General features: G+C 41.1%; 1 protein-coding gene across 1 annotated transcript in view; it reads left to right on the top strand.

Annotated features, from left to right (window-relative positions):
- Positions 1–25,082, top strand: part of COG5 (component of oligomeric golgi complex 5) — a 127,248-nt gene that overhangs the window by 52,620 nt on the left and 49,546 nt on the right. Inside the window, exons 8-10 of the mRNA XM_039354473.1 lie at positions 18,416–18,578; positions 21,168–21,280; positions 21,382–21,459. Of these exons, the coding sequence (XP_039210407.1) occupies positions 18,416–18,578; positions 21,168–21,280; positions 21,382–21,459 (354 nt within the window). The remainder of the gene's footprint in view (positions 1–18,415; positions 18,579–21,167; positions 21,281–21,381; positions 21,460–25,082) is intronic.

The following is a 25,082-nucleotide window of genomic DNA, read 5'->3' as shown; positions in this document are numbered from 1 at the left end:
TCCTTCTCTTCATTAAACTAGACATCCCCAATTCCAGCCACCGTTCCTCGTATGTTTTAGCCTCCAGTCCCCTAATCATCTTTGTTGCTCTTCTCTGCACTCTTTCTAGAGTCTCAGCATCTTTTTTACAGCGCGGTGATTTTGTTCTGAGTGTATCCCTCTACAGTTAGCCAACGTTTTGACTACAGAATGTCTAAATATCCATGTCCTTTTCCTGTACTATGTATGACTTTGTTTTTCACTTTCTATTAGCTGTTGAGGGCAACTGATGAGCAAAGTCTCCCCCCCAAAATTAACCGTGGATCATTAAAACAATTGGCCGTCCTATTAGCCTCCACCTCCAAATAATCAAAGAATGATTATTAGCGTTCTTGCCTGCCACGCGTGACGAGTGGTGTGCCTTCAATCAGCCAAGGTTTCTTTTGGAAGAACTTTATTAATGCTTAATTGTATTTGGAATGAAAGGAAGACGAGAGGGTCAGGATGAAATGTCGCTGGGTTTGCTTCTCAGGTGGGTTTGATGAATTTTGCAGGACACACAATTTAAGAGATCAATCTGCTCCTTGCTCTCGTCCTGAGAAACATGTGAACTGTTTGGGACTCGGGGAGGGAGGCAGGCTGGGGTGGAAATGAAATGTCAAAGAATGGTTATTTCCCACTGGATATGTAATATTTAAATGTTTGTTAATTGTCTGAGCATTCAGAATTATGAAATGCTTAAATATTTATTCATTTACTGAGCACACAGAAATGACAAGATCGGAGAAGGGACGTTAAAGGTCTTCTAGTCCAGCCCAAGCAGGAGACCCTACAACAGTGGTTCTCAACCTGTGGGTCGGGACTCCATTTGGGGTCGAACGACCATTTCACGGGGGTCGCCAAACAATGCAGTCCGCCATTTCCCCCCCCCCCCTTTTTCCTTAGCTGTGCTACTCCCTTTTATTCTATTGGCTTTTGAAAGCCAATAGAATAGACTCTCTTGAATAGAGTCTAATTCTGTTGGCTTTCAAAAGCCAGTAGGAATTGTCCAGGTTGTCTCTGCCCTGCTGAGCCCGCCAAAAATCCCATTCTGCAAACGGTGCTGCACCAGTTGAGTAGTCCTCGACTTACGACCGGTTGAGTAGTCCTCGACTTACAACCGGTTGGGGGTCACGGGATTAAAAAGGTTGAGAACCACTGGCCTACACCATTCTGGACAAATGGCTGTCCAGTCTCTTCTTTAAAACTTCCAGTGTTGGAACATTCACAACTTCTGGAGGCAGGTTGTTCCACTGGTTAATTGTTCTCAGTTTCAGGAAATTTCTCCTTAGTTCCAGGTTGCTTCTCTCCTTGGCTAATTTCCATCCGTTGCTTCTTGTCCTGCCTTCAGGTGCTTTGGAGAATAGCTTGACCCCTTCTTCTTTGGGGCAGCCCCTCAAATATTGGAATGCTGCTATTATATCACCCCCTCCTCCTTCTCTTCATTAAACTTGACATACCCAATTCTTGCAACCGTTCTTTATACGTTTTATACTCCACCCTCCTAATCATCTTTGTTGCTCTTCTCTGCACTCTTTCTAAAGTCTCAACATCTCGGTTGGATCTCTCTTTAATGATCTTCAACTTGGTACTTCTTGTCCTGCCCTCAGGTGCCTTGGAGAAAAGATTGACCCCTTCTTCTGTGTGACAGCCCCAAATATTGGAAGGCTGCTGTCAGGTCACCCCTAGTCCTTCTCTTTCCTGGACTAGACGTACACGTTTCCCCCAACCATTCATCATATGCTTTAGCCTCCAGTCTCCTAATCATCTCGGTTACTCTTCTCTGCATGCTTCTCCTACTGCTGACAGCTCTGGCATACATACCTCTCATCTATTAATCAGGTCGAAAGAAAATAACAAAATTACAAATGCAAAAATCAAAGTTATTTTTAGCGTGTATAAACGTTAGAAGTATTCTATATTCGCCTTCATTCAGTAGAAATATCTATTCCATAAAGCAAACATGCCAAAGGAAGCTGCTTTAAAAGGTCTCAACCCACAACGCCTGCTTCCCTGTTTGAATAGCAACGGTTGAGAAGCTTCGTTGTTTTTTTTTTAAAAAAAATGTTTTATTGATTTTTAAAAATTACAATTTTTAGTGCTTAGTAAACATGTTGTCTGAGTTCACATAATAATAATAATAATAATAATAATAATAATAATAATAATAATAATAATAATAATAAAGTTGGAAGGGACCTTGGAAGTCATCTAGTCCAACCCTCTGCTCAGGCAGGAAACCCTAGACCATTTCAGACAAATGGCTGTCCAGTCTCTTCTTAAAAACTTCCAGTGTTGGAGCATTCACCGCTTCTGGAGGCAGGTGGTTCCACCGGTTAATTGTTCTAACTGTCAGGAAGTTTCTCCTTAGTTCTAGGTTGCTTCTCTCCTTGATTAGTTTCCACCCATTGCTTCTTGTCCTGCCCTCGGGCACTTTGGAGAATAGCTTGACTCCCTCTTCCTCGGGGCAGCCCCTGAGATACTGGAACGCGGCTATCATGTCCCCCCTCGTCCTTCTCTTCATTAGACTAGACATCCCCAATTCCAGCAACCGTTCTTCATACGTTTTAGCCTCCAGCCCCCTGATCATCTTTGTTGCTCTTCTCTGCACTCTTTCTAGAGTCTCAACGTCTTTTTTACATCGTGGCGACCAAAACTTAGATGCCGTGTTCCAAGTGTGGCCTTACCAAGGCATTATAAACTAGGATCCAACCTAGTTTATCAGATGGTAAAAAGAGACAGCAGGAAATTTGTACTTTCAGACTTGCAAGATTATAGCTGGCCGGGTTCAAAGGGTCAGGTCCACACGTGAAGGTCCAATTAAATTCATTTATTGCTGATCATACTTATGCACCGGCATTTTCTCAACTAATGGTTAGCAACTGCTTGGATTTAGATAAGGGTCAATGGAATTCAAGGGAGGTTGGGCTCCCGTCAACACCGACAGGGTGAGCTTTTAGAATATAAATTGAGAGCAAACCCCATTCCTTACTAGCACTGATGTTACCTAATTGGATAATGAAACGTCTGCAAAAAAATCCTCAAGCTCAGAGACCTCCTCTTTTCAACCAGGAGTTACAAATATTCTGTTTATCAATACTAAAGGTAAGCTAATACTGTCGCCTTGTATTATCCACATATGTTTCCTTCCCCAGATTTCAGTGTCATCAAATGTGGCTTGGTCTGCAACTTTTTATAATCTACACATTTCCTTTTGAGGTTTTTTTTTATTATGATGATGATGAAGGTTGACAGACTTCTGTTTCCTTAAAAGAGTTTAATAGCCGGTCAAGACTATGTCCTTCTCCATACATAATGTGGATATGTGAATCCTGATGGTTCCAACTTGTCCCTTTAAACTGCACGAGGGAAAAATTGTGTAAACGATCTGTGTAGCCAAATTGGAGTTATCAAATGTTTACACATCTGCGCCACGCACATATATGAGCCTGTGAGCACGCCCATTAAATAGGTATTCTACACACAGTATTCCATTCACATAATAAAGTATTCTATACACGGCCAAATTTGTTAGCCAAAACATTTCTCTCGTTTGATCTTAATTGTATGTACTCACAAATAAATCTCGCTAATTTCAGTGAGAACGGCTAGCAAAAAAAATGTGCTCAGGACTTTGTTCCGACTACTTTACAGGACCTTACCTAGACATTGCAAAGCGGCCTTTTTGAGTCTGAAGGACTGTTAAATGTTAAAGGTTCCTATGCTGTGAAAATAAGATAATGTAATATGGACATTAAAAAGTAGACAGAGATAGCGTACTGCAATCCTTATCTTTGCAAAGTTAGGGTTTAAAATAAGCCAGAAAATTCTCTGCAGTATAATCAGCTGATAGTGATACATCCTAGAATATCTTTTCCGTTTCCATAGGAACAGATGGCAGAATGTTTGAATCTTGGAAGCCAAAGTGGAATACATTTCAGATGGTCTGGCTTACCAAGTTTTGTATTCCCGAAATGTAAAAAAAATACGGCACACCACATATTGCTCTTGATGTTTGTCATTCCTCATGGAACTGGCATTATAGGGTGAGCTAGTTATGCATTTCTGAAGAAAAAGGATTCATCCTTCTAAGGAAGATGACAGCAGTTTGGATCAGATCTGCATACTATAAAGAAATGAATGTTCATAAAAGTAAATTTCAAACAATTACTATTTATATAGAAACTCGATACTGCTCAAGAATTTGAATAGAATAGAAAATAGAATAGAATAGAATAGAATAGAAAATAGAATAGAATAAAATAGAACAGAATATAGAATGTAGAATGTAATAGAATGTAATAGAATTTAATGTAATGTAATAGAATAGAATAGAACAGAACAGAACAGAATAGAAAGAATAGACAAAAGAATAGAATACAATATAGAATGGAGTGGAATGGAATGGAATGGAATGGAATAGAATAGAAATTGTGGAATGGAATGGAAGTGAAGAATGGAATGGAATAGAATAGAATAGAATAGAATAGAATAGAATAGAATAGAATAGAATAGAAAATATGGAATAGAATAGAATAGAATAGAATAGAATAGAATAGAATAGAATAGAATAGAAAGAATAGAATAAAATAGAAAGAACAGAATAGAAAGAATAGAATAGAATAGAATAGAATAGAATAGAATAGAATAGAAAATAGAATAGAAATAGAATAGAATAGAATAGAATAGAATAGAATAGAATAGAATAGAATAGAATAGAATAGAATAGAATAGAATAGAATAGAATAGAATAGAATAAATAGAATAGAATAGAATAGAATAGAATAGAATAGAATAGAATAGAAAATATGGAATGGAATGGAATAGAATAGAATAGAATAGAATAGAATAGAATAGAATAGAATAGAATAGAATAGAATAGAATAGAAAATATGGAATGGAATACAATAGAATAGAATAGAATAGAATAGAATAGAATAGAATAGAATAGAATAGAATAGAATAGAATAGAATAGAATAGAATAGAATAGAATAGAATAGAAAATATGGAATGGAATATAATAGAATAGAATAGAATAGAATAGAATAGAATAGAATAGAATAGAAAATATGGAATGGAATAGAATAGAATAGAATAGAATAGAATAGAATAGAATAGAATAGAATAGAATAGAATTCTTTATTGGCCAATCATGATTGGACACACAAGGAATTGTCTCCGGTGCAGAAGCTCTCAGTGTACATACAAACATACAGTGTACATACAGACATAGAAACATACAGTATGCATACAAATATAAGCTCTTAGTATACATGCAAACAGCAAAGTGATAAATTGTAAATCATACGATACCATCGTAAATCATAAAATACAAACAAGAAAATGATAAATCATAAGATACCAATAGGAGAAGGTAATAGGAAAGATGAGAAGCCCTACTACATGGGTAAATATCCTTGGGCATTAGACAGTGCTATATTCCAATGGGCTCAAGGAATCAGGACCATAATTAAGTTGCAGTTAAGATGATTTATTGCTCAAGTCTATAAAGAAGAATCTGGTCAACTCAGATTCCAGTTGACACTAGATGAAAGTCAGTGGAATTCAAGAGGGGTTGGATTTAGTCTTAGACCAGTGGTGGCGAACCTATGGCACGCGTGCCAGAGGTGGCACTCAGAGCCCTCTCTTTGGGCACACGCATCGTCGCCCCAGCCCTGCCTCCCCCCGCAGCCCCCTCCTCACCAGCAGCCCCCCCCCAGAGGAGAGTCGCCCCTGAGCATGGCCCGTGCAGAGCAGTGCAGCCAAGGAATGGCAGCCGGGCAACAGGGCCAAGACTCCGCCCTCGTGCCCCACATTGCACGCAGTTGATGCTCCAGGGCGCGAGCAGAGGGCATGGATGCCATAGCGCTGCTGGGCTGCCTGGGCGGTCTGTGGTGGGCTATGGAGGTGGTGGGTGGACCTGCGGGGGGCGGTGGCGGGGGGCAGAGCGAGGGCAGGGGGCGGAGTGGGGGCAAGGCCAGTTTTTGGGCACTAGGTCTCTAAAAGGTTAGCCATCACTGTCTTAGACCATTTGTGGCAACATAACAACTCTAGGCTGATGACTCGCTTAACTCCCAGCTTTATCTGCTCTTCAAAAGTTTATAAAAGTTTGTTTCAACTATTAAAAAATGTAACATATAACATCTGTAAGGTTCCTGCTAGTGCGGAGCTAATGGATTTTTATATTTATCTGACTCAGTAAGACCCAAATTACAGTAAGCTGTTGTGTGCAATTAACAAAAAAAATATTTTTGGTTACAAGAACATCAAATGAGTCACAACAGCCATTGTTAACATCCACGTGTTCACTTAGTAATGTTAAATTGGCTTGAAACATTGTCTGGTTGTAATATATCCCTGTTAATGAGAATCAATTAGAATAGTTTTTGTTTTGTTTTTTTAAATTTTATTATGTACGAGGTTTTTTTTATATTCCCTAGAAGAACATGGGCTCTTTTGACTAGATCAAAAGAGAGAAAACTATCGTGAGTTTTAATGACTGTAATTGTACATTGGAAAATGTCAACCCGGACAAATATTGACTCTTGTGATCTTGAAAAAAATCTTTATTTGCTTGGAAATTGGTTCAACTTCAGAAGAAGTAAATTGCCTGCGGTAGATGCTAAATGAGCCGCGAAGAAAAGTGAGAGTGTTTATCACTCTTCTTTAATTTCATTTTCCCCAGTCTGTGTTGGAAAGAGGCAAATATCACAGAAAGGGGGGGAAAAAAATCAGAGATGAGAAATATCTGCCAGTAGTTTTAGATTGCTTCCATCACTGCATAATTAAATGACTCTCGATGACCTGGCCTCTCTCACTGACCCAATCAAGAGCATGTCAGAACAGTTATAGTGATCCTCTTTAGAAATCTGTAATGCACAAAATTATCTGATAGCTGTGAAAGCCTCAGTATAAGTTTCTCTTGTGAGAGGGATCGTAAAATGGTTTTAAAAGAATATTAAAAAGGCCATTCCTCGGCAACAGTAAGAGGCTTAATGATGATGATGAGGATGATGATGATAGGATCATAAAATAGAGAAAGTCATAGAAAATGATAAAGTTAAACTGCTCTGGGACTTCAGAATTCAAACAGATAAGCACCCCGGACTTAACAATTGTCGATAAGAAAGACAAAAAAGTCTGTATAGTGGACGTGGCAGTGCCTGGGGACAGCAGAACAGACGAGAAAGAACTGGAGAAGATAACAAAACACAAAGACCTACAAATAGAAATAGAAAGACTGTGGCAAAAGCAAGCAAGGGTAGTACCAATAGTGATAGGCTCCTTGGGTGCAATCCCAAAACAACTGGAGCACCACTTGAACACCATTGGCATTGACAAATTCGCCATTAGTCAATTGCAAAAGGCAGCCTTACTAGGAACCGCTTCCATCCTGCGACGATACCTGTAATACCATCAAACATCCAGATCTGCTTATCCCAGGTCCTTGGGAAGGACTCGATAGGTAGACAAAAATGCCAGATCCAGTCTGAACATCTGGCTGACTATGCGATGATCAATAATAATGATGATGATGATGTTGGAAGGGACCTGGAGGTCATCTACTCCAACCCCCTGCTCAGGCAGGAAACCCTATACCATTTCAGACAAATGGCTGGCCAGTCTCTTCTTAAAAACTTCCAGTGTTGGAGCATTTACCACTTCTGGAGGCACGTTGTTCCATTGGTTAATTGTTCTAACTGTCAGGAAGTTTCTCCTTAGTTCTAGGTTGCTTCTCCTTGATTAGTTTCCATCCATTGCTTCTTGTCCTGCCTTCAGGCGCTTTGGAGAATATAAAAATACAGTGTTCATAAATCACCCTTTTCGGTGCTGTTGTAACTTTGAACGTTCACTCAACGGACTGTTGTGAGTTGAGGACTACCTTTATAAGGTCTTGGACATTAGCAAATAATGAGTAGGTATCTGGCACCTTTTTCAACTTCCAGCTTAGAGATCGTTTGCAAAGGTGCGGTAGGCGTTCTAATGAAAATGAAAGGGTTGATATTCCCCCCCCCCAGTGGATTTAATCAGAGTACAAGCTCTGTATTTCACAGGGAAGAATTTTTTTTTTAACAAAACCCTGGTGCCTCCTGCAGAGAGAGAGAGAGAGACTCCCTGAGAAATTCAAAAAGACCTTTGGTAGCATGTTGTCAGACTCCCCCGGTTTGGTTACCATAGTAAATATAGATCGGATCCAGCAGGCATCTCAAATGGAGACGCCATTTTGTGGAAAGGTGATTTGTGTGAACAAAATGGGACCCTGCAGATCACAGTTTGCTTGGAGGTGACGAGGGCTGAGACAAGCCGCGGAAGACGGCCGGGCCGTCTGCGTTTGAAAGACAAAGGCCGCTCTTTTGAAGACAGCCAAGTGTGACAGTTCTGGACAGATAGAGGGCCGTTGGTTTGAAAGAGGGCTCAAAGAGGTCATCTATACTGAACAGCCCCCTCTCCACAGAGGGGGAGGGACACGACGCCACCAAAACTGTGACCAAACTGTGCATCCAGTTTTGGTCACCGCGATGTAAAAAAGATGTTGAGACTCTAGAAAGAGTACAGAGAAGAGCAACAAAGAGGATCAGGGGATTGGAGGCTAAAACATACAAGGAACGGTTGCTGGAATTGGATATGTCCAGTTTAATGAAGAGAAGGACGAGGGGGGACATGATAGCAGTGTTCCAATATCTCAGGGGCTGCCCCAAAGAAGAGGGAGTCAAGCTATTCTCCAAAGCCCCTAAAGGCAGAACAAGAAGCAACGGATGGAAACTAACCAAGGAGAGAAGCAACCTAGAACTAAGGGGAAACTTCCTGACAGTGAGAACAATTGACCAGTGGAACAACTTGCCTCCAGAAGTGGTGAATGCTCCAACACTGGAAGTTTTTAAGAAGAGACTGGACAGACATTTGTCTGAAATGGTATAGGGTTTCCTGCCTGAGCAGGGGGTGGGACTAGATGACCTCCAAGGTCCCTTCCAACTTTACTACTACTACAACTATTATTATTATTATTATTATTATTATTATTATTATTATTATTATTATTATTGTTATTATCTCCTGGTTACAGCACATGTCCTTTCAGCAATTCCCAGAAGGTTGCGCACTCATTTGCGTTATTCAAGTGGCCCTGAGGGCAGAGAAACGCTCCCAAGTGGACTCCACGACTCTCAGAAAGAGCATTAACGACCAGATGACTGTAAGGAATAGAAATCCTTCCATCCTCCACCATTCAGTCAGAACTGAAGAAGCTTCTTGGAGAAGGAGCGAAACGTCTTCGAGGAAAACCCAAAGCTGCTTTTCCCAGGAGGCAACTGGACTTTCTTGTTTTTCCTTTGAAGACGTTTCGCTTCTCCTCCCAGAAGCTTCTTCGGCTCTGACTGGATGGTGGGGAACGGAAGGATTTATACTCCTTGCGGACGGCTGGTCATTTGCCTTCTTTTAGACAGCCGTTGAGGCCACCACCTGAGTGGTGTCTTCTTGGCTGCGGGGTATTTTTCTGCCCTGGGTCCCTTCCCTGTTGGAGGCGCAGGCTGTTGGGGATGAGTCTGCGGGGTCTGCAACTCAAACTGAAGCGCAAATGGTTCCCGTAGCCTGCAATGTTTTTGGGAAATCCATTCGTACTCCTGCACCACTCGGAGGGTGTGCATCCCAAAGAGCATAGCAAATCCTTCCGTTCCCCACCATCCGGTCAGAGCTGAAGAAGCTTCTGAGATGAGAAGCGAAACGTCTTCAAAGATAAAACAAAAAAGTCCAATTTCCTCCTGGAAAAAGCATCTTTGGGACAACCTGGGTAGGCTGAAAATCTCCATAGACATACAAATGGATCCTTTAGATCAGTGGTTCTTAACCGGGGCGATATCAACCCCCCAGGGGGCGATTGTTGTGGTTCCGGCTAATGAAACATTCCAAAGAACTTCCAGGCATTTATTTTCCTAAAAGTCTTTTATTGTTACAAAATGTCGGCACAGGCACAACGGAGGGATGCTAGGATCTAAGTTCTCTTCCTCTGAGCAGTTAAATTATCAGCATGTTCCCTCCCTAAATTAGCCAGTCATATCTCACACTATCCAATTAGTGTGAAGGTCAAATGTTTTCTTCCTCTTTCTTTCCCGGCTTTACCCCCAACGCCCCTTCTGCTCTTTATTAACCCCATATTTATCAGACAATTCTGCATATTGTCAAAAGCTAGAATATACAATATTTGCAGCGTTGACAGCAATTTCATTTTTCAGGGGGGTGATGGAACGAAAAGAGGCGACGCGGGGGCGAAGGAACGAAAAGAGGGCAATATGGGGGCGATGGAGCGAGAAGTGTGGGGGACACTTTTGAGACATTTTCGTACAGTGAATCGCTGTATATCTATCGTACAAAAACATCAGATTGCTCGCTATTAGTGGATTGAATTGTGTTTTCAAATGTTCCTCCAGCTAGCTTTAGTACAGAACGCCGTACATATGTGAATATGCATCGGCTTCGTTTTCGAATTTTTGTTGTGCTCTGCCAAACATTTTGTGTGTCTCTTTGTATTGTACTTTTTTAGCGTGCGCTCCAGTTCGATATTATATTTTCTTTGTGTCTTTTTAATCCTTTTTACAGTGTGCGTGACTATATATACTTTCCTCAAATCTTAATTTAGTTTCAGAGTTTTCGTCTTGAAATTCTTAGTTCCTGCATTGCGGTTTGTTCTTATGCTCCTTTTTATATATTTTTTTTCTGTCTTAAATTTCACTTGTAATTCAGTCATTAAATGTTACTGTTTTTCTTTTCGGGCGTTTCACTTTCTTGCAATTGAATTTTGTTTTCAGTGGTCATTACATTTAAGTGTCTTGAATAAATAAGATAATAATGAAATACATTTATCACGAAGCTTGGGAATAAAGTGATGGGTAGCACCAAAATTTTTCACACAGTTGAGATATGGGAAAAAGACTGGAAATAAATTGTTTGCATCGATATGTCCTGATGACAATTTTAAAGAAAACAAAAAAAGTATTTGCATAAATTGAAGAATTATTTCCTGTGAGAGGTCATGTTGGAGGTGGGGGGCAATGACAACTTCCTCATTGGCTCAAGGGGGCGATTCGTTCAAAAAGTTAACAACCACTGCTTTAGATCAGCAGCCCTGAAAGTAAAGATTAAGTGGCATGTAAAGCCATTTTTCAGTGCCATTGTAACTTCAAACCATCACTGCATGGACTGTTATATGTCGAGGACTACCTGTATTTATTTTAAAAGATTGATACCTTTTCTGATAAACAGTTGGGCTTTAATACTGTCCTTTGTTTGCATTTGTTTTCAACAGAAACACTTTCTTTGATGCTGCCAATTAAGAAAAATATTATGATAATCCATAGCATCTATTTTTCTTAATTGGCAGCATCCAAAGCAACTGTGCCGATATGTATTTTTGTCACTTTTAATGTGTTTTGTCATTCCCTTTCCCTTTTAGGTTAGTTTGTATTTTAGTGCCTGACGTCGAATCTTAATATGTTGTAAAACAAGAGAGGTAGAAAAAAAGAAAAATATTATAATCCATTGAAAAATAGGTATTTTTTCAGAAATGTTAAGGAGATTATTCTGAAACGCCCATGCTTTAATTTGGTTTATTTAATGAGACGTCCTTGGTGCTCTCTGAGGTTGGTTGTTTTCTTGCAGGCGTTTCACTACCCAACTAGGTAACGTCATCAGTGCTACTGATGACTAAACTAAACATTGTGCTCCATGTCTAAATAATGTAGGTCTTGAACATTCAGGGTGACCTCCATACCATACAATTCTGAGTCTTTATTTAACGAGATACATTTTATTTTGTTTATATCCCACCTTTATTGTTTTTTACAAACAACCCAAGGCAGCGAACATATCCAACACATCTCCTATTTTTCCAACAACAACAACAACCCTGTTGATTGGCCCAAAGTCACCCAGCTGGCTTTCATGGCTATGGCAGAACTAGAATTCACAGTCTCCCACTTTCTAATCAATCCAACTGGCTTTTTATCTTCAACCTATTCCTCAGCTATATGAAATACGTGCCGTGATCTCATTGACTAAGACAAAAATGACTAGGTATTTAAGTTAGGGCTTGGATATTACCTCATTGGGGTTTTTAGAAATTACAATAGAAGAGAGCTAGGAAAAGGCCCTTTTGAAATTGTTTTCCTCCACATCTCTGTTGTTCTTATTGCGCTGCTGTTAGCCGTGTGCCACACAATTTAATTAGGCTTCTCGTTGTTGCTACAAACATTTTCTAAAATAGAAATGGAGAGGCAAAGCCAGCAAGTGTTGCAAGTAAGTACCATAGTTACCTATCACGACAACCAACTTTCAAGTGAAAAAGAGTTTAAAAAAATAATCCTGCTTTCCAGATTAACAGTGTCTGCGTTGAGAGAGAGAGAAGATTGAAAGAGAGAGAGAGAGAGAGAGAGATTGAGAGAGAGATTAAAAGAGAGAGAGAGAAAGATTGAGAGAAAAATAGATTGAGAGACAGAGATTGAGAGAGAAAAAGAGAAATTGAGAGAGAGAGAAAAAGAGATTGAGAGAGAGAAAAAGATTCAGAGAGAGACTGAGAGAGAGAGAAAGAGATTGAGAGAGAGATTGAGAGAGATTGAAAGAGATTGAGAGAGAGATTAAAAGAGAGAGAGAATGAGAGAGAAAAATAGATTGAGAGACAGAGATTGAGAGAGAAAAAGAGATTGAGAGAGAGATTGAAGAGAAAAAAAGATTTAGAGAGAGAGAGAGCTTCAGAGAGACAGAGGGATTGAGAGGAAAAAAAGAGATTCAGAGAGATTGAAAGAGAGAGAGAAATTGAGAGAGAGAGATTGAGAGAGAGAAAAAGATTGAGAGAGAGAAAAAGATTGAGAGAGAGAGAAAGATTGAAAGAGAGAGAGAGAGAGAGAGAAGGAACCTCAGAATAAAAAGATATGGTATGTCTAGGTACCTTAATGGATAACTCAAATCAGCCTTCAGCAGAAATACAGGTAATCCTCAATTTACAATCATTCGTTCAAAGTTACAACATAACTGAAAAAAAAATGATTTATAACCTTTTTTCACCCTTATGACCATGGCAGCATCCCCACGGTCACGTGACCAAAATTCAGACACTTGGCAACTGACACATATTTATGATGGTGGTCGTGTCCCGGAATCAGGTGATCCCCTTTTGTGACCTCCTGACAGGAAAAGTCAATGGGGAAGCCTTGATTCACTTCACAGCTGTGTTACTAACTTAACAACCGCAGTGATTCACTTAACAACTGTGGCAAGAAAGGTCGTAAAAGGGGGCAAAACTAACTGTCTTGCTTAGCAACAGTAATGTTGGGCTCAGTTGCTGTTCTAAGTCGAGGACCATCTGTAAACGAGAGGGGAGTCTGTTTTAATGCATATTAAATGTAGCACGTTGCAAATTGGACTTAAATAATTCAGGATTTTCACCCGCCATGGCAACCGTTCCTTTGTCCCTAAGACTCAGTCGATCCTTAATTCTTTATTAGAAATCATCTAAAGAACTTTGGGTCATCTTTCGGGTTGCAGAAAGAGGTTGTCTTTCTTTACCAGACTCCAATTATAAAAGACCAACTCTAGTTCATGATTAAATCCCTTTTTAAAGGTCATTGGAGCACATTTAAATAAAGCACGAACATTCGGCCGTCTGATTGAAGCATGTCCTTCCCTTGGACCTTTCAGATTAATGGTAGAATTCACGTCCGCAAAGATTTGGTCTCTTGCACCTTGAATTAAATACTCTGAAGTAAATAGGTTATACTACCCAACTGTTTAATACAGGGGTCTTCAAACCTGGCCCTTTTATGACTCGTGGACTTCAACTCCCAGAATTCCTCAGCCAGCCTGGCTCAGCTTGGAAACCTCTCCCTTTCCCCTCAGCCTGGCTGGCTGAGGAATTCTGGGAGTTGAAGTCCACGAGTCATAAAAGAACCAAGGTTGCCTACCCCTGGCCTAGGCCCCTTCATGACTTGTGGATTTCAACTCCCAGAATTCCTCAGCCAGCCTGGCTCAGCTTGGAAACCTCTCCTTTTCCCCTCAGCGTGCCTGGCTCAGGAATTCTGGGAGTTGAAGTCCACGAGTCATAAAAGGGCCAAGTTTGAAGACCCCTGGTTTAATAGAATCACAGAATTGGAAGGGACCTTGGAGGTCTTCTAGTCCAGCCCCCTGCTCAAGCAGGAGACCGTCTACCATTTCAGACAACTGGCTGTCCAATGTCTTCTTGAAAACCTCCAGTGTTGGAGCACCCACAACTTTCTGGAGGCAAGTCGTTCCACTGATTTGTTGTTCGAACTGGCAGGAAATTTCTAGTTGAAGTCCACAAGTCCACATGCTGGCTGGGGAATTCTAGGAGTTGAAGTCCACAAGTCCACATGCTGGCTAGAGAATTCTGGGAGTTGAAGTCCACATGCTGGCTGGGGAATTCTGGGAGTTGAAGTCCACAAGTCCACATGCTGGCTAGAGAATTCTAGGAGTTGAAGACCACATGCTGGCTGGGGAATTCTGGGAGTTGAAGTCCACAATTCCACATGCTGGCTAGGGAATTCTGGGAGTTGAAATCCACAAGTCCAAAAGTGGCCAAACGTGGACAGCTCTGGTTTAACCTGAAAACCCTGCTTAATTTCCACAGCCAACCAGCTACTTCCTCCTCCTTGCGACGTTATATAAACTGTGTAATCTAAATACACGATGAGCATTTATCTTGTTGGCAACACATTACTTTTAAGTAGTGAGGTTCTCCATCCAGCTCCAATCAAGCATTTATGTTGCTTTTGATAAAAAAAAAGCAAAGAGGCATGGTTGAGGTGTGTGAAGCTAGTAGGAGTCAGTGAGTCATGAGTATAAAATTAGAATGGAGGATTTAGTGAGTGGATAATCGGGCATCCACAATTTTTGATCCAGACTTTCCCGGGCAGGTCCACAAATATCACATTCCACTGTTTCCAGTTTATCATAGTTTAAACAGGAGTTAAATCTTTATATTTTTTTTAATCTATTTGCATCCCACCTTTACTATTTTTACAAACAACTCAAGGCAACAAACATCTCCAACACACCTTCTCCCTTCTATTTTTCCCATAACAACCTGTGAAGTGGGTGGGGCTGAGTGAGTGAGAGAGAGAGAGAGGGAATGGCCCAAAATCACCCAGCTGGCTTTTATGACTTAGGTGGGACTAGAACTCACAATCTCCTGGTGATTGGCCCAACTGTTTTTTTATAAGTAGGGCAGGACTAGAACTCACGGTCTCCCAGTTTTTTGTCCTGATGCCTTAATCTCTAAACCAGTGTTTCTCAACCTTGACAATTTTAAGGCATGTGGACTTCAACTCCCAGAATTCCACAGCCAGCATTGCTGGCTGTGGAATTCTGGGAGTTGAAGTCCACATGCCTTAAAATTGTCAAGGTTGAGAAACACTGCTCTAAACCAAACTGGCTGTATATTCTGATAATCTTATACTGTTAACAAATCTAGAGAACAAATTATTGCTACCAACCGAACCTCAGTCTGTCTCCTTTTATTCAGTGCTGCAGTTTCTTTGAAGAATTTGTTGCATAATATTTAAATGTCTGTTATTGTCCCCCCCAATCTTACAGTAAATCAGCAGTATTAATCCATATTGCCCCAATGATATAAATGAGAAGAGCTTTCCTTTAAAAAAAAAATGGCTTGTAGAGTAACTAGCTGGATATTTTACTTTAGTATGACGTGTCAATGTTAGAAATAAAAATGACGGGCCCAAATTCTTTTCGAACCCCAGTAATATCTATTTATAGACAGAGAGATAAACTTCTTTTCTTTGGTTTATTCATGAAGACAAGTTGGTGTAATCATCCTAGCATGGCACCAAATAAAAAAATTAAGTATGCAGCTGCATAATCAATGGAATGAAATGTTGATTAACACTCCTCACCCCAATCTTGAGGAGAAATATAATTAGTAGCTGTGCTGGTGTCCCAGAAGAGGCGTGAATAGGTCCGTCCATATTTGAGTCACGTTGATTTATCGTGACGAAGTCATTTAGATCATAAACTTTCCATTCAAAAACCTTATGAACACAACAAGTATGTCCTGCCTCTCTTATCTCCTTTGACGGCCCCCAAGGTCCCTTCCAACTATTATTCTTCTTGTTGTTGTTGTTGTTGTTGTTGTTGTTGTTGTTGTTGTTGTTGTTATTATTATTATTATTATTATTATTATTATTATTATGGATCATCGCACAGTCAGCCAGATGTTCAGACTGGATTTGGCATTTTTGTCTGTCTATGGAGTCCTTCCCAAGGACCTGTGATAGGCAGATCTGGATGTTGGATGGTATTACAGATATCGTCGCAGGACATTAAGCGAGACATTTGTTTAGGGCATTTTGCCCCATTTTATGACATTTCTTTCCACAGTTGCTAAGTGAATCACTGCAGTTGTTAAGTTGGTAACACGGTTGTTAAATGAATCTGGCTTTCCCCATTGACTTTGCTCGTCAGAAGGTCGCAAAAGGGGATCACATCACCCTGGGACACTGAAATGGTATAGGCTCTCCTGCCGGAGCAGGGGGTTGGACTAGATGACCTCCAAGATCCCTTCCAACTTTTATTATTATTATTATTATTATTATTATTATTATTATTATTACTATTATTATTATTATTATTATTATTATTATTATTATTATTATTATTACTGCGACCGTTGTAAACATGAACCAATTACCAAGAGTCCAAATTTTGATCACGTGACCTTGGGGGATGCGGCAATCCAAGCCTGAAAAACAGTCATAAGTCACTGTTTTCAGCGCCGTTGTAACTTTGAACGGTCATTAAATTAACTTTGTAAGTCAAGGACTACTTATACCAGGGGTAGGCAACCTTGGCTCTTTTATGACTCGTGGACTTCAACTCCCAGAATTCCTGAGCCAGCCTGGCTCAGCTTGGAAACCTCTCCCTTTCCCCTCAGCACGGCTGGCTCAGGGATTCTGGGAGTTGAAGTCCACGAGTCATAAAAGAGCCAAGGTTGCCTATCTCTGGCCTAGGCCTAGGCCGCTTTATGACTCGTGGACTTCAACTCCCAGAATTCCTGAGCCAGCCTGGCTCAGCTTGGAAACCTCTCCCTTTCCCCTCAGCGTGGCTGGCTCAGGAATTCTGGGAGTTGAAGTCCACGAGTCCGTAAAAGAGCCAAGGTTGCCCAGCCCTGACCTATACTCATCCCCCAGAATCTGAATTAATTTTTTTCTTTATTTAGGCCTTTATTTATTTTAACTTGATCTGTTCTTAACTTATATCATTTGTGCCAGTTATTGAACTAGCCATCCTTTGTATTTTTGTGTCTGTTGCCAATATGCAGCCATACTGTGTATTTCTCACATTGTCGATAAAGCCAATGATTTTAAAAGCTGTTACCTGTTTTGATAAGATACATGTTACCTTGAATAATTTCCCCCCCCCCCAGTCCTCGCTGTTCTGTTTGTGCAGGTTGTTGCCCACGTTGTCGACAGCTTGATTCTTAGCAGGTTCTAAGATAATGAAATTAGCTGAGCTACGAATACATGCACAACATTAATCAACAATATCTTCTACAGCACAATCCAAATTGTGCCTGGTGAACCTGGAGGAAACGTGGCATAATTTTGGCTTCCCTTGGGATGATAATCTGATTTTTCTTTCTCCTACACATAATCACTTTAATTTCTACCAGCCCTCTGCCTTGCTTTCCCTCCAGCTTGTTCATTAAATTCTGAATAATTGCATAATCAGAGCAGAAGTGCACTCTCTGAAAATTTATGCCACAAACCTAGGATTACCTTTCGGTTTCTACATTGATTGTTATGGCATATTTTTTTCCGACGATGAATGCAAACGAGAAACTAATTTGTGTTTTTTTTTCCCCACAAGCAAGATTTGAACCGTGGGGACAATTGGCCTGCTTTTTATATTTTGACCGTTTAACAGACTATATGCAGAGTTTGGAAGATTTGGTGACGGAGAGTCCTCGACTTTCAACCATTTGTTTAGTGACTATCTGAAGTCACAATGACATAGGAAAAAAAGTGACTTAGGACTGTTTTGCACACTTTGTGGTTATGCGATCGAAATCCGGACACTTGGCAACTGACTCATAGTTATGAAGGTTGCAGTGTCCCGGGTGGTCACGTGATCCACTTTTGCGACCTTTTGACAAGCAAAGTCAACAGGGGAAGCTAGATTCACTTAACAACCGGGTTGCTAACTTATCAACTGCAGGGATTCACTTAATACACGATGTAAAACAAAACCATCTGAGTAGGAAGCAATATTTTATAGGAGCGTGGAAGAAGTGCTAGTAGACCGTTGAAGGTAAATCTCTTGCTAAAAGCTGATTCGTCACTTCTTCTTCTTAAGCCTTGATTTCTTTGTCTCTTCCAGAATCCTACTCAGGAAGGAACCGCCCTTCAAGTTTTCTACAATCTTGGAACCTTAAAGCCTACAATTGCTAATGTTGTCGAGGGCTATTGCGCAGCCCTGGAAGAGAATGTCAGCAACGCTTTGGATTTTAAAGTTCTGACTCAGCCTTCTCAAGCCGCAAGAGGTACCGTAATACACTTTTGGTATATTAGACCAGGGGTCCCCAACCCTCGGTCCGTGGACCGGTACCGGGCCACGGCATGGCAGCAACCGGTCCGCTCAAACAAGCAAAGCCCCATCCGTGGGATGCAGGCAGCACGTGAAACCAGGCCCCCTCCAGTCCATGGGAAAACCTTTCTACATGGAACCGGTCCCTGATGGCCAAAAGGTTGGGGACCTCTGTATTAGACAAAACAATGCTTTGTGATTTGATAGATTCCCCATCAATGGGACATACAGGTAGTCCTTGATTTATGAGCGTTCTTTTAGCGACTAGAACGGCTCTTTAAAAAAATAGAACATGGAATATCAGCGAATCCAGTCAGAGCCGAAGGAGCTTTTGGGATGAGAAGCGAAACGTCTTCAAAGGAAAACCAGGAGAAAAAAAAGCACCTTTGGGACAGTGCAGTAAACCAGGGGTCTTCAAACTTGCCCCTTTTCTGACTTGTGGATTTCAACTCCCAGAATTCCTCAGCCAGGCACACGTGCCTGGCTGAGGAATTCTGGGAATTGAAGTCCACAAGTCATAAAAAAGGGCCAAGTTTGAAGACCCCTGCAGAAAACGTTGAATTCACGTTGCCCGGATTTTGACGGGTGCCTCTCCTTTTAGCTAATAAAATATCCCACATTCCGGAGAATACATTATACCGAAACCGCTTGTAATCTTAGCCTTTAATCCGACATCAAATATTGATGAAGGAAAAAAAAGGAATTACACACTGTGGAGCTTTGACATTTTAGTGCGAAAAGCAGTTAAATGCAATATTGCGCTCAATTATTAATGCAGTTAAAGATACCCTTCTTGCAATTTTCACCAGAATTTATGATTGCAGAGCGGGAAAAAAATGGTGTCAATTAACTTTGTAACTGGGAACCAGCAGGGACCTTCTAGAGGGGAGGTGACGAACCTATGGCACGCGTGCCACAGGTGGCACGCAGAGCCCCCTCTGTGGGCACGCGCGCCGTCGCCCCAGTCCTAGGCCTTCAGCTGGGTTTTATAAAACTTTTTTGCTTTAGGCCTCCGCCGCCGCGTGCAAAAAAAAAAAAAAGGTTCAATCAATCAACTTCTCGCGGGAAAAAAACAGATCTCGCAAAATTGGAATTGATTGATTGAACTTTTAAGTCCCACCAGTCTGCCGTTACCACCGCAGCCATGCCCACCCAATGGGCCACACCCACCCAATGGGCCACGCCCACCCAATGGGCCACGCCCACCCAATGGGCCATGCCTGGAAGTGGCCAGCAAATGGCCCTGACCTACTTCACATGTCCGGTTTGATGCGCTCTGCCCTAGTCCTACCCCTTTCTGCCAGAGACCCTCAGATCTGTCCCACTCCTGCCCAGGCCCCCACAGGCACCCTTGACGCGAATGATGTAGAGCTGGCCATGCCCACCCAGTTGGCCACACCCACTCCATCCACGCCCACCCGGTAGGCCGCACCCACCCGGCCCCCCGAGGGCAACCGCAATGCTGATGCGGCCCTCAATGAAATTGTGTTTGACACCCCTGGCCAAGGGTCTCCTGCTTGAGCTGGGGGTTGGACTAGAAGACCTCCAAGGTCCCGTCCAGCTCTATTCTGATTGATTGATTAACCAGTGGAACTGCTTCCCTTCAGAAGTTGTGGGTGCTTCATCACTGGAGGTTTTCAAGAAGAGACTGGACAGCCACTTGTCTGAAATGGTATGGGGTCTCCTGCTTGAGCAGAGGGTTGGACTAGATGACCTCCAAGGTCCCTCCCACCTCTGTTATTCTCTTATCATTGCAGGCAGGTCAAAAATCGTCTGTTCTTCTGTGAACTTCCTTCTTTTGATTCGCGCAGCAATTTAGACATTCAAAAAGTGTGTGTAAGCTTTCCAACTGGTTTTGAGACGGCTTATTATTATTATGGATCATCGCACAGTCAGCCAGATGTTCAGACTGGATTTGGCATTTTGTCTACCTATCGAGTCCTTACCCATTATTATTATTATTATTATTATTATTATTATTATTATTGATCATCGCACAGTCAGCCAGATGTTCAGACTGGATTTGGCATTTTGTCTACCTATCGAGTTCTTACCCAGGACCTGGGATAGGCAGATGTGGATGTTTGATAGTATTACAGGTATCGTCGCAGGATGGAAGCAGTTCCTAGTAAGGCCGCCTTTTGCAACTGACTAATAGCGAATTTGTCAATGCCGATGATGGTATTCAAGTGGTACTACCCTTGCTTGCCTTTGCCACAGTCTTTTTATTTCTATTTGTAGGTCTTTGTATTTTGTTATCTTCTCCAGTTCTTTCTCATCTATTCTGCTGTCTCCAGGCACTGCCACGTCCACTATCCAGACTTTTTTGTCTTTCTTATTGACAATTGTTAAGGCTGGGGTGTTATGTTGCAGGTGCTTGTCTGTTTGAATTCTGAAGCCCCAGAGCAGTTTAATTTTATTGTTTTCTATGACTTTCTCTATTTTATGATCCCACCAGTTTTTGCTTACAGGCAAATGATATTTTTTGCAGATCTTCCAATGCACTATTATTATTATTATTATTATTTTAAAAAAATGCATCTAGGCGGTCCTGGCCGAGCAGCTATGCCCACCCCAGGAAACACTGCAGCCTTCCGAGCAGCTCTCTGGACCAATATGGAAAAACTGATGGATCAAATCTGTGCCGCTTGTGGACAGGTATGTGGTCCCTCAAACATCCTGTCCTTGGTCTGAAGCCTTCCGTGAAACATCTCAAGAACTTGGACTTCAGATTGCGCGTTGTTATTTTTTTTTTCCAGGTGCAACATCTGCAGAAGGTCTTGTCGAAGAAAAGAGACCCGGTTACCCACGTGTGTTTCATTGACGAGTTAGCAAAGGTAAGATTTCTAGCTCTGCTCTCCGCCGAAATAGGGGCAGTCCTCAGTCAAGCGCAAGAATTGATGTTGCTAAGCAAGGCGGTTGTTAAATGGGTTTGGCCTCATTTGACAATCTTTCTTGCAACAGTGGTTAAAGTGAATCGCTGTGAGGTGAATCGTGCGACTTTGTTGTCGGAAGCCAGCTGGGGAGGTTACAGATGGAGATCGCGTGGCCCAGGGACAGGGCAACGGTCATAAATTACAAGTCAGTTGCCAAGCGTCTGAATGTGGATCATGTGACCATGGGGATGCTTCAACGGTTGCTACTTGTGGAAAACCGGTCCCTTTTTTCAGTGCTGTTTGCGCACACTGAGAGCTTATGCACCAGAGACAAATTCCTTCTGGGTCCAATCACATTTGGCCAATAAAAAATCTGTTCTGTTATGTTTCTATTTCTCTTCTCTTCTATTTCTCTTCGGTTTCTCATTCAGTTCTATTTTCTATTATTTTCCATTCCATTCCTTTTTATTCTACTCCATTCTATTATATTCCACTCCATTTCATTCCATTCCATTCTATATTTCTATTCTATTCTATTCTGTATTTTTATTCTATTCTATTCTGTATTTCTATTCTATTCTATTCTATTCTGTATTTCTATTCTATTCTGTATTTCTATTCTATTCTGTATATTCTATTCTATTCTATTCTTCATTTTTCTATTCTATTCTATTCTAATCTGTATTTCTATTCTATTCTATTCTATTCTGCATTTCTATTTTATTCTATTCTGTATTTCTATTCTATTCTATTCTTCATTATTCTATTCTATTCTATTCTGTTCTATTCTATTCTTTATTATTCTATTCTATTCTATTCTATTCTATTCTTCATTATTCTATTCTATTCTATTCTATTCTATTCTTTCCTATCTTATCCTAGCCTAGCCTAGCCTAGCCTAAACAAAGAGTTGTAAGTCATGCTACCTGTTCATGCTTACAAAGACATATAATCATTTTTTGTAATTATTGGCAAAGAAAGGGAATAAATGCTTTATGACAGCAAAAGGTATTACTGAGGAAGACCCAGGGGTAAAAAAAAAAAAAATGCCGGCTACTTCAAGAGGTATGGAGTGATAACCATTGCACCAAGCTTACAGAACCATTTTAACTACACACCTGGCGATCAAAATGACACCTGTTCAACGTCGCCAGGCGATGAGTCAGTTTCTGCTCGCGCTGCTGTCACAGCGTGGTGTTCTGAAATTCAACTTGACAAGGTGGAAGATTTTCCCTGGCAGCTTTCGACGGTTAAGGAATGGTAAAGCAGTATTTCCACCTCCCATTTGCCCCCCCCCCACCAGTCCTGTTACAAGTGGGTGAACAGCAGATTGCAGTCACCAGATCAGCATCTGGAGGGGGTGTTTACTTTCTCCCCCAATTTTTCTGGAATAACAAAATAACAGAGACCCTCAGGAATGATTTTTTTTTGGGGGGGTGATCTGGTAAGGAAAGGACAACTGCATGGGAAAAAAAATTGCTTCGCCCTACCATTCAAGCACAACACCCCAAACGGCTGAGAGTGGTGGTTTTTTGTTTTTTTTAATTTAATTTTGTTTTATCGGAAAAGGGCAGTTAAGACAATGCAATAAATGCCGTGTGGCTTGATGAATTGGTGTTGTTATACATCCGTCTCTCGATTCAGCCATCTGTTTCTGGTTTTGAAGTTTTGTCTTCCAAATAATCCAGCTCCTTTTATGGCCTGCTGCACCTCCGATAGGAACACCTTTTGTCATCTGTTGTTTTCCCTTGTTTTAGAATCTTATTTAGGAGCGCTTGAGGACTACTTTTCCCAAAGGCCAAGGACAGCCCAGGTAATCCTCGACTTAGTGACCATTCAACATCGCAACAGCACTGGGAAAAAAAGGGACGGCCGTTTTTCACACTTGCGACACGGGCAGTGAAAAAAGTGACTTATGATGATTTTTTTCACATTTAACGACCGTTGCAGCATCCCCATGGTCACTGGATCAAAATTCAGACCCTTGCCACTTGTTTCATATTTATGACGGTCGCAGGGTCCCAGAGTCATGGGATCCCCTTTTGTGACCTTCTGATAAGCAAAGTCGATGGAGGAAGCCAGATTCACTTAACAACCGTGCTACTAAGGAGAAAGTTCCTAACAGCGAGGACAATTAACCAGTGGAACAGCTTGCCACCAGAAACCATGGGCGCTCCATCACTGGAGGTTTTTAAAAAGAGACTGGGTAGTCACTTGTCTGACCTCCAAGGTCCCTTCCAGCTCTATTCTATTCTATTCTATTCTATTCTATTCTATTCTATTCTATTCTATTCTATTCTATTCTTCATTCCTCTATTCTATTCTATTCTATTCTATTCTATTCTATTCTATTCTACTCTACTCTACTCTACTCTATTCTATTCTATTCTATTCTATTCTATATTTCTATATTCTGTTCCACTCCACTCCACTCTATTCTATTCTATTCTATTCTATTCTATTCTATTCTATTCTATTCTATTCTAATATTTCTATATTCTGTTCCATTCCACTCCACTCCACTCCATTCCATTCTATTCTATTCTATTCTATTCTATTCTATTCTATTCTATTCTATTCTATATTTCTATATTCTGTTCCACTCCACTCCACTCCTCTTCTCTTCTCATTCTATTCTATTCTATTCTATTCTATTCCAACATTATTATTATTATTATTATTATTATTATTATTCTAGTCTATTCTTCATTTCTATATTCTATTCTATTCTAACATCTGCAGTGATTCACTTAACAACTGCGGCAAGAAAGGTCACAAAATGGGGCAAAACTCACTTAACAAACGTTGCACTTAGCAACATAAATTTTGGGCTGAGTTGCTCCTGTAAGTCCAGGAATACCTTTATACTGGCAATATAGTGTACCTGTCCCAACGTTTTTACTCTTCCCCATGTTTTAACTTCTGAGTTTAGGGAAGAGGAAAACGGAAAAAAAAAACCCTCGTTCTCTTCCCCATTTTCGGTTTTCTCACCCGCCGTTTCTTTCAGTAGAAAGAGGATAAAATTGTACGTGGCTTCTTGGCGATGCTAAAATTAATCCGTGACTCTGTGACATGGTTCCTTTTATTCAATTGTGCATTCTGTGCCGCTTTTCCAAGCCTGTAGTTTATACATCAGTAAGCAGATCTTGTCGGCAAAACAATTCAGATTAAACAGCAAGACTGACATCAAACCAACCATCCAGAAGTAAGCAATCAAGGAATTGCCAAACAAGTTAATGAGACCACCACCACCACCCCGTCAACACTGACAGGACAAGCAACTAGAATGTAAACTGACAGCAGACCCCACTCCTTATTAGTCCTGATGACATTACATAGTTTGGTAATGAAATGTCTGCAGGCAAAGAGCAAAGCTCAGAGAGCACCCTTCAAAACAATTCTTATTTCATTTGAATTTAGTCATTCCTAACAGCTTAGGGCTGTGATGGCGAACCTTTTAGAGACTGAGTGCCCAAACTGCAACCCAAAACCCACTTATGCATCGTCAGGTGCCGGGTGGGTGTGGCCCATTGGGTGGATGTGGCCCATTGGGTGGGCGTGGCTGCGGTGGTAACGGCAGACTG

This window comes from Crotalus tigris, unplaced genomic scaffold (genome assembly GCF_016545835.1).
Source record: "Crotalus tigris isolate CLP2741 ecotype Arizona unplaced genomic scaffold, ASM1654583v1 scf7180000018553.2237530, whole genome shotgun sequence".
Classification (NCBI taxonomy): domain Eukaryota; kingdom Metazoa; phylum Chordata; class Lepidosauria; order Squamata; family Viperidae; genus Crotalus; species Crotalus tigris.
Note: the sequence above shows the minus strand (reverse complement) of the source record. Positions and strands in the feature narration are given on the sequence as shown.